This window comes from Idiotropiscis lumnitzeri, chromosome 15, assembly GCF_059441095.1.
Source record: "Idiotropiscis lumnitzeri isolate Australia: NSW breed Sydney's pygmy pipehorse chromosome 15, RoL_Ilum_1.0, whole genome shotgun sequence".
NCBI lineage: Eukaryota > Metazoa > Chordata > Actinopteri > Syngnathiformes > Syngnathidae > Idiotropiscis > Idiotropiscis lumnitzeri.
The window spans coordinates 13,883,548-13,894,228 of record NC_142405.1 but is presented as its reverse complement, the minus strand read 5'-3'; the positions used below and the strand labels follow the sequence as shown (position 1 = coordinate 13,894,228).

The window sequence follows — 10,681 nt, the reverse complement described above, 5'->3', positions numbered from 1 at the left end:
TGTCCTAATTTCGACCAGTGCACCCTAGTTAGTCTACTACTGCCTGTGACCCTCGTGAGGATGGATGGATGGATTTGATGAATGGTGGGATGGGTGGTTGTATGGATCGATAGGATGGATGCATGGGCAGACGGACGGACGAAGGGGTGGATGGGTGGGTGCTTGGATGGATGGATGGGTGGTTGTATGGATGGAAGACGTATAGGGTGCATAAATAATTCAACGCACGAGTAGGAGAGCAACGGAACAACTAATTGGCTTTCAAGATGATATTACAGTTGCCACATTCAATTTCTTGCCATGTACGTACGGCTCCGCGACCAGGCTCTCTATACCTAAATATTTTACAGCTCACCAAATGACAACACGTGCCTTCTGCAAATGCGAATTATTGCAATCGCCAAGGGTAGTCTCGTGAATTCGCTGTGTTTGGTTCTGAAGATTCTACCATATGTATCAGTGTACATTTCATCTTCTACAGATACATAGAATATTATTTTGGGAAAAGAAATCGAGGACTTGAAAGAAATCGAAAACTTGAAAAAAATGAAAGGAAATCTTAATAATACAAACTAATGTGATCCGTACAAGACATTAGAGTGGTTTTGCCACGTCTTAAAATAATGAAAACAAAATTCCACGTTGCATCTTGCGTGTTCTCTGAACTGAGCTCTGCGCGTTCATGACGGAGAGGTTTGCGCGTCCGCGTTTGAATACCAGCTTGAGCCGGAAAAGAGCTGTCAAAGCTGGCAGGAGTACATTCACAGCTTGAGGTACGGACAAGAAGATGCGACCGCCACCTCCGCCGCGTTTGTCCTTTAGACCAAATCCTTAATTGCGGTTGTTGTCTCACCTGGAACGACAAGTAACCTCGTTCGGAATGAGATGTTTTATGGGCAGGCTCGAGTACGACTCCTCACTATCGAGTAGAGACGCAAAGCGATGAGGAAAAATCTGTGTTCGTCCCACCAACAGTGTTTCAAGTGTTATTCATTTTCCTCCGGTCACCTCACTGCTGGTAAGTAATAAGTTATCGCGACTGCAGTTGTTGGATGCTATCTGGTCTCAGCCGGCTGCTTTGTTACTCGTGTTCGTGTGGATGTGTTTTGTCTATTACATAGGAACAACGTATAGAGCAGAGCACGGTAAATTAATAACACTCCGGTACCTTCGTCGAGGTTCACCGCTAAAAAGCAAAATGAAGGTAGATATCCGAATGTGTGTCATTTAATTCAAACAGCAGAGGACAGCAAGTGCTGAGGGCTGTTTCGAGTCATCCTGTAGCCTGCATTCATGGTCAGAAACCCCTGGGATGCCGCACACTTGCATCACCATCGCCCCCTGCACTGCGGATGTCCTGACCACATGGCACGCATTGCATGGATGGCCGCATTGGCAAAACAGAAATATAAGAAATAAAATATATATGAAGGGTGTGGAAGCATAGTCTGCGTACAAAACCCTCCGCGACGACAACTATGTGCCTTGTGGTACATCCATCTCCAAAAGTTGACTTACTTCAGCAGGCAGAGATGGATAGTTTTGTCATCCCGTGAGGGAAATGTATCATAACCAAGTAAACATTTTTCTGCCTATCTATCTTATTTCGCCTAAAGTTTTAAAGTATCTTTAAAGGGAAAGTCAAATCCACCGTTTTCTATACAATATGTTGTATGTCTCAGCCGAAACGGCATTCTGATTAATATTTATGAGCCACAAATTAAGAAAATGTTTTTATGCAAATAACATCTTTGTCACACAACAAGTCAGACACATTATCAGGATTATTGTCCTCTGGAACACTGGATTAATTGAGGAGGAAAAAAAGCACAGATAGCTGATTAAGCAAAAGATAAGAGGCACATTATACAGTAATACTAATGTTTTTAAATTTGCAATTGTAAACTGTTTTGACACCAACCCAATATAAACTTTAGCTTCTCTTCAAATCAGTGTAGCTTTTGTGAGCAAATTCCAGGCACATACGCAAAATATTTTTATCAGCCACAAAGGAGAAGAGGAGCAACTAAAGAACATTTTTAAGATACTGTAACAGAAGTTAATTATGAGCCACGTGGAGTTTAATTTCCTTAAGGAAAATTGATTTGACAAAATCTTCAAGGCATCACCAGCCTACATTTGATGTTGCACTTGGTTGTTGATGTCTTGTAGAGTAATTTGTGCCAACAGCTTGCCAAGGTTATGAACAATCATTATTAATAGGCATAACTTTAACATACAGTAGTTGAAATTCAACTCTACCATGTTTTAAATAATTACATTTTACGTAGGGGCATTTTATTAGTATAGGTTAATAAAGTGCTGTTGAGTACGGAAGATTTTTGGTTAATGCGACATTTTCAGCCAATAATGTAACATTATGAGACAATTTTACACACACATTTCGACAATGTTGTCCTGTGTTTTGCAAGTTTGCTTTAGTGCCTCGTGATTATCTTGTGTGACAAGGAAACTAATTTCTACATTTATTAAGTATTAATTAACATGTCTAAGCTCAAAGCTGATACCATCAATTGGTGTTTTTTAAGCTCTTACATCGGTTCGCCTCACTTTTGTCTCATCCCATGATGGCCTTAATGTGAAATCAGAGAAAGAAACTACGTAAATTAGGTTTTTATTTTTTGTTTCTGATTACACATTATCGGCTACCTTTACCCAGCCTTGGGCTGATTTGAATGTTTGTTTGTCAACTGTATATGAAAGTCATCCTTCATGAAATTCCATTTGCTATGACTAGAATAGAACATCATATAAATACTTTATTGTCATTGTATGTTTCAGATGCAATAAAATAAGGGTACCAAATAGAAAATGAAAGACTGAAGCAAATACTAAAACCCTTCCAATGTATATTACCTGTCAAACACAGTTCAATTGTTCAAGTTTGTCTCATCAAAATTTGTTACACGAGCCTATAGCACAAAGATTATTTGTGTTCTCATTGCAGTCATGAAGGGTTCTATTTCCCGCGGTTGCCTGGGTCCAAATGTCTATCCAGAGGTGCCTGAAGGTGGCTGGGGCTGGGCTGTAGCTGTCGCCTTCTTCATAGTGGAGATCTGCACCTATGGGACCCTCAAGAGCCTTGGCATCTTTCTCCAGGATTTGATGGAGGAGTTTGGGGAGAGTAACAGTCGAGTGTCATGGGTCATCTCCATCTGCGTCTTCATATTTACTTTTACTGGTGAGTTGTTTGTGGGTGGAATATTTTGTTGCTCTCTTCTGGTATTAAACAGTATTTAACAAAAATGTAAAGTCTGTTTAAGGCGAAAAGTTCAGATACTTAAGTACAGATATTAAGTACGGCAGCACATTTTTTGCACTTGGTTACTTCAAATCAATACACATTTTGTATTTATTATACTCTTTTCATCATAAAATGCAGCTCAAAGTGCTGTACAATAAACACATCCCAATTAAAACAAAAAATGAAGATCTGCCCCAACATACACAAGACACATTGTTGTTGTGATCTCAACCACTATGAAGGTAATGATCAGCATGTTGTTCCTTACCCGCAGCCCCCCTGTCCACCATGTTGAGCAACCGCTTTGGTCATCGCATCATTGTAATGATGGGGGGCCTCCTCGTCAGCTTGGGTACCATCACCTCCGCGTTTACCTACTCCATCAACGAGATGTACATCACCATTGGCGTTGTCTCAGGTAATTCATATGAGCCTCATTCCTTTGCAGCCATCTCTGCATCCAGCTCTGTGCTGTCCCTCTGTCTGTCTGGACCGTACCCATGTGAGATTTACAGAGTAATGGTTGTACTGTTGCAGACATATCTTGTCTGACACCTTGTTTATTTTGAACAAGAGGGACTTCTAGCAGTGGCAACAGCCAAATCCGTTTCTTCCAGAAATGTTTAGTGAAGGTGTATTTCACTGTCTATGAAAGACGAGCACAGCTTCTGCTGCAAATTATGACACAAAACATTTTCAGACATTATACATCGACTGTATGAAAGTAATTGGTTCAAAATTTCCTTTGCCGATTATGAGTTAATTCGTGAAATGAACCGTGCATGTAATTTTTTTTTTTTTTTTTTGACAGAAAGCACTGCTAGCTCTCCCACCCTGCCTGCCGTGTCTACCTTTTAACAGACCACAACTAACTCGACAATCCCTTTGCTCTTCTCTCCCCGTTTTTTTTTTTTTTTTGTCTTTACATGCCTTTTTCTTTCAGCTGCTGCTGTAGTAAAGATGAACCCTCACAAGCAACCCGCCAGCTCTGACACAGAAGTGACCTGACACCCTGACCTTTGACCCAACCCTCTTGCCATGCTGTGTTCCTACCATGCGGGCCAGTGGCTGTCATGTCCCCTTTTTCTTGTCTCCTCTTTGTTTACAGGCTTTGGTTACTGCCTTACATTCCTCCCCACGGTCACAATTCTTGCCCAGTATTTCTCCAGGCGGCGGGCCTTCATCACCGCCGCTGCTTCTTCTGGAGAATCTTTTGCCATCTTTGCATTTGCCCCAGGTGAGGGTTCAGTTAATCGTTGCTTTCAGATGCTATGACAGAAATTATTTTGTCAATAATGTTGACATTTGTACAGTATGTTCCTTCTAAAATAATTCAAATTGAGACTACGACCCCCCCCCCCCCCCCCCCAAGTGTGTCAGAGTAAGAATTGCATCTGTTATCTGGTCGCGTTCGTGCAATTGCTTAAATTATAACCCATCTGCACTGAGAAACATGGTGCATGCAAGCACATTTACAGTATTATCCAAATGCAATCTGGGAAAGTGAAAATTAACAGATACTGTGTTTTTGTAACGAATACCAACATATCTTCTCCAACATGCACTCCTCAAAACAGGTGTTCGTTTCCCTGGTGCATGTGTGGCCTTGGCATTTATGTGCGTTCAGTCCATGCCGACTGAAGACAAGGTTATTGTAGTTCACGATAACGAATGGAATGACTAAAACTAAAATTGAGAAAACATTAGTTATTAAAGGAATGAGTATAACAACTTTTTTTTTTATTATAATGACCTGAAAGTACATTTTAAACTTATAAAACCAGCTATAATTATAGCAAAAATTTCCTTTTTTTTCATCTTTGAGTATTAATTTCAGACTTGAGTGTTTAGCGTTGATTTTACGTGTATTTATTTCCGTATTACTTTATGGCCGAACTGTAGTTTAATTTACTTTACCACACAATACATATTGGCATACCTTTTTTGTTTATCTTGCACTTGACAAATAATCACCCCAAAAATTAAAGGAAACTAAAGAAACAAAATTTTTTTGTACAAATAAAAACTCACTAACAACAAAAGCAAATAAAAGTAGCTAGATTTGGAAAAAATGAAAGTCAAAGGAATTGGAAAAAAAGCTATTGTAAAATAAAGAAATAAAAATCTATTATAGCCCTGCTGAAGACCGGTGAGAAAAATCACCTCATTCTACCTCCGCCCCTACATACATGCGATTGCCTCAGCCCGCAATATTTTGAATGAAAGACCATACAGTATACTGTAGGGCCGCAGTGAGTTTGAACGAACCCATGAAGAAGGTAGTGTGTGTTTCTGTAGAAAATGCTAATCAAAATAAATCTCAAAATAAAAAATATTTGGCTTGTGTTTGGAATTTATTGTACACTGAGCAATTTGGCAACAATTTGGTCCTACCAATGGAAAAGGTTTGGGGGATGGTCGTTTTCTTGTGTGTTATAATCTATGGCTGCACAGTGCAGTAGTTGATAGCGTATCTTGCCTCTCAGTCAGCAGGAAACACCACAGCCAGTCAGAATCAAAAATTACTCGCATGACATTGCTTTCATAGATAAAAGGATGGAGAGTGACCACTTAAGATGGTGACATGTCCACTTCACCATGATCTTTGCTGCATCATTGTTTTTCGGGTTCACTGACTTTCTTGGCTTTAGAAAACAAAAGATCAAGTAGTCTGGAAACCAATATGATTATGAACAGAATAAAATAATAATACACCTATGTCCATTATGATGGGAAACCATGTTATGAATGCTTAACTGAATAGTCTCATACTAAACGTAAACTTGTTTCGTGTCCCCGCAGCCTTCATGAAGCTGAAACAACACATTGGCTGGCGCCACTGTCTCATTGTCCTTGGGATTTTTCAAACTTGTATTCTTGGTTGTGGCCTTCTTCTCCGTCCAATCATCATCCAACCAGAGTTTAAAAAAGAGGACAGTGAAATTGTCGAGCCACTCCCTTTGGAAGAACTGCAGGAGGTTTATGAGCTGGAAAATGAACAAACTAGGACCTCCATCAGTTCAGGAGTTTCACAGAGTTCAGAGGACTCAGGCGTAACTTCCCTTTCGACCTCAAATGTGGATTTGGGGATCGTGGAAGTGGAAATCAAGGCAGAATGGGAGCTACAGGACCAAGAGGGCCAGAAACTGTCATTGTCCACACCTCCCTCCCCATCGAAGGAAAATACGGAGCCAGGTTCAAGTCCTCCCGAACCACCCCGATCCAAATTGTTGGACTTCTCTGTGCTGAAAGATGGTGCCTTCATCTGCTACTCACTCTTCGGCCTCTTTGCCACTCTGGGTTTTTTTGCTCCTCAGCTCTACATTATTGAACTGAGTAAAAGCCAAGGCGTGGAGCCCACTATGTCGTCCTATATGCTTTCTGTGATGGCCGTGGCTGAGATCTTTGGCCGTCTGTCCATTGGGGTGTTGCTGAACAAAGTCAATTGCAGAAAGACCCTGGTGTTGCTGTGGTGTGTTGTTTTTTTGTGCCTGGTGCTGGTGGCCTTCACCATCGTATGGGAGTTCTGGGGCCTGGTGGTCTGCTGTGCCATCTACGGCTATTTTCTGGGCACGGTGGGTTCCACGCACATCCCCATGTTGGCCGAGGAGGACGTGGTGGGCATTGACAAAATGGCGACATCTGTGGGCGTATACGTCTTTATCCAGAGCTTTGCTGGTCTCGCCGGACCACCTCTGGGAGGTTGGTTTTGTCAGATGGCAATTATGTTTACCTTCATTGCTTGGTTGTATTTCCATCCTAAAATGCTGTCATTCCTTCCAGGTGTGTTGGTGGATATCACAGATAATTACGGTGCTGCCTTCTACTCCTGTGCTGTTGGGATGGGGCTCAGTGCCATCTGTCTCGCTCTCGTTGCTCCAGTCAAGTCTGGTTTGTGCCAGAAACGGAAAGGTGAATTTGTGGAGGAGGAGGAGAAAACTCACCAGGACATCGACCTGCAGGACTTTTTAGAGGTGGACTTAGCACTGGAGGATAGCCCTATCAAAAAGTCTATGTCTGGAGACAACGCTTGTATAATATGAGGCCAGAAGAGCCTAAGCGGATGACACAAAACGACAACAAATCTGACACAGCAGGAGGCCGCCAAATTTCCATCAGATAACCACAGCTGCTGCTTGTTTTCAATCTCAGGTGTTGCTCAAGCTGACAAACTTGAAGCTCAATCAAAAAGGAGACCAAAGATAGCCATGCTGAGCGCATGGTTTAAAATCTGAGTGGACTCTTGACACATTTCCATGTCAGCTCAAAAACAATTTTCACAAACTTCTGTAACTTCCACCAGAACGATTATTTATATCGCGTTGAATCGCAACAGAAAAGTTGTCCCAGGGCACTTTCCACATGGAGCAAGTTTTAAGCCTCCCTCATTAAGAGGCCACCTCAGCCCTGCATGAGCAAGCACTAAGCAAGACTTAAATTGTGCCGTGTTCACACCGTCCCTGCTCATGTTAAGGCATGCAACCTGTCCGTGATCATCAAGATTCTGATGTCGGTGTAGAGAAGACTGAAGAATAAAACGGCGCTTGGGGTCTTGTACTATTTTAGCGACCTGAGTGCTTATGATGCAATGAGAATGCAAAAATGTCAACTGAAATGTCATCGGTACACACAGCCTGTCTGACTTCTCTGTGTTAAATGTATTACACTTCAAGTCGCAGCAATAGTGCATCACTTGTTCTCGTTGACTGAATCAGGGAGTTCCTGCTCATCTTTGAACTTGTGTTAGGTGACTCAAGGCAGCAAGAGTTCATTTCAAGATTTCGCACAAGCCTTACAAACTTCACCTTACTTCTTGTTTTTGCACAAAGGTATTTTATCTTTTATTCTGGTTCTATTTATTCCCATTAGAATGACCTTGTTACACAAAAGCATACGTGTTGGAAAAGTGATGACGATCTGAATGCTCACTCTTTAAAAAACAGTGGACCCGTTGCAAATACTTGCAGTTGGATACCAGCGATCCCTCTTCTTTTTTAAATATTTAAAAAAAAAAGTATAACCGCCATTTTTGTAGAAAATGCTCATCGTCGGTTCATCACCACTTGCGATTATATTGGGTGAGCAACATTTTAATGCTTTTCAATGGCCGTCAGTTATACATGGATTTTTGCTGTTTGTGGGCTGACCGGGTCTCTCCCCCCACAAGTAGTGGGGGTCCACATTAAACTGGACCTAAATGCACTGGTACGCGTTGAATGAGACGGGCATGCATGTTCTATTCTGCAAATGTGTGAAGGAAGTGTCTCCCAGGACAAAGATGATGCCCCTCCTTTATCGCGGAGCTGATGTTAAAACGCCTTCACTTGAAGTTTTTTGTTTTTCACAAACCCCTCTATAGTCGCTGTTTACCTTTTATTTATACTGTTTCGAATGATCATTTTTAGTGCCAGTCTTTTTTTAAACAAACAAATGGCCACCAGCTGCCCGTTATGTATTGATTTTCTTGTTTGTTGTTTTTAATAAAAACAGGCACAAGATGAGAATTTTGTAAAAGGTGTATTTTTTTTTTTTAACTTGTGTAACAGTTTACCACAATCCAGGGCTGGGTACATGCAGGAGCAAAAAAACACCTTGCCCCCATAAAGCCACTCAAGATTCCTCAACTCTGGATCTTCTCTGCACCATCTGTGTGCAGGTGGCACACAATGACAATTCAGTTAATGTAGTTTAACAAAAACACTTTTAAATTCTACAGTATTTAATTATGACCTATTGTGCATTTTTATAATGTACAATATTAATATTTTGCCAAATAAAAGTACATATAACAGTTGTTGTCTTTGGGGGAAAGCTGGAACAGATCACTGACATTTGCATTCATTTCAATGGTAAAAGATGATTTGAGATACAATAATTTGGAGTAGGGATTTTAAGGCACAACTGTATTCAATATCAAAGTAATTTGATCTTAATCAATTTGACCTCCCTCCACTGATTCAAGACAAAACTGAGTTCAGGATGTCGACTTGTAACAAACAGCAAGCGAGGAGGGAGGACGTAAACTTTACGTCGTAAAGTCACGGCACGGTAGCGCACAATAACATTTTTTTAACAATTATTAAGCGAAATAGAATTGTGATTAAAATTAAAAAAATGGGGGTGGGGGTATTGCATCCCCACATTCACCACATGAAACACAACCTATTACAGTAATGATAATCACAAAGAATGTTAGTGTACACACACAAAAGATGAAAAGTGATATACACATAGTGACTTCAATCACGCATTTGTAGATTCTTGTGACACGTTTGTGACTTCAGTCACGCATTTGAAGATTCATGTTACATGTTTGTGACTGTAGTTTCAGAAATTGATTCTTTTGACATATTTGTGGATAGAAATACGCATTTCTAAATGGTTTTGCTGCAATAATAGATAGCCCCATAGAAGGGTCCAAATATTGAATTATGGACAGAGCCCGAAACTGTAAAAAATGGGGAGTTATATTTACTTGAAAACAATCTAGTAAAGCTATCATCATAAGTCAATTTTACAAGAAGAGTTTTTGAGTAAAATTCACAAGGTTATTTAATATTTAAAAAAGCCACACAAGGGAAGCTTTTACTTTTTCACATGGCTCATTTCATACACAAGGTTACTCAATGTGATTGAGAATTGAACCGACAACATCCAGATTTGGAGACGGCTGCTCTACACCTGAGTTATGACTCTGTGTCTTGGGGGTAGTATATTGAAGGTATCTCCAAAAGGATAGGATTTTGAGGTTTGCACCTGAAACCAAAAATATATCAATGGCCAGTATCAGTGGCATGCTCATGTGTAGAGTGGCTGTCTCTCACTCTAGAGGTCATGGGTTTGATCCTCGACCCATCAACTTTGGAGTGACTTTTTTTTAAATTTAATGAACTTGTAAAATGCACTCAAAAACTCTTCTTCTAAAATTTACTTAGACTTTCTGAGTGAAAAAAAACGTTGCCAGTATTTTTCAAGTGAATATCACTCCCCATTTTTTACAGTGTATAAGCTTGGGTTGGCCTTTTTTTTTTCATGGGTTTACATTTTGTTTTTCTTTTTCTTTGTGTAGCGAACCACACGCACATATTACTGAAATCCTCTCACATCGATCAGAAATATGCTGAAATATGCTTCTATGATGCATTAATATCTATGTTTTAGTAGTGTGTATGAGTTATTCAGGCGCAAGTGTGACATTGTAATAACATTGATGTGAGTTTCAGCACTGCATTTTACGGTTTTAGTAGTGTGTGTCTGCCCATTTTAGTTGTAACGCCAACTATTAAAAAAAGGCTATGTCAGCGATTTAGGCCGTGAACCCACGTAACTGACTACCTCAGTCGTGTGTGCGCGTGCACGTGTGCCGACGTCAGGACACGAAGCGGAAATCAAGGCACTAAACCTGAGGACGCGTCT

General features: G+C 40.6%; 1 protein-coding gene across 2 annotated transcripts in view; it reads left to right on the top strand.

Moving 5' to 3' along the window:
- The window catches only part of slc16a6b (solute carrier family 16 member 6b), a 14,141-nt gene extending 5,372 nt beyond the window's left edge, over positions 1-8,769 (top strand). Inside the window, exons 1-6 of one of the 2 annotated variants that reach the window (XM_088317092.1) lie at positions 726-1,018; positions 2,969-3,202; positions 3,540-3,683; positions 4,374-4,502; positions 6,068-6,967; positions 7,049-8,769. In XM_088317092.1, the coding sequence (XP_088173218.1) occupies positions 943-1,018; positions 2,969-3,202; positions 3,540-3,683; positions 4,374-4,502; positions 6,068-6,967; positions 7,049-7,308 (1,743 nt within the window). In that variant the 5' untranslated portion in view covers positions 726-942 and the 3' untranslated portion in view covers positions 7,309-8,769. Of the gene's footprint in view, positions 1-725; positions 1,019-2,968; positions 3,203-3,539; positions 3,684-4,373; positions 4,503-6,067; positions 6,968-7,048 lie in introns of those variants that run through there. The other variant, XM_088317093.1, reaches the window with a different exon arrangement.
- The last annotated feature ends 1,912 nt before the right edge of the window (positions 8,770-10,681 follow it).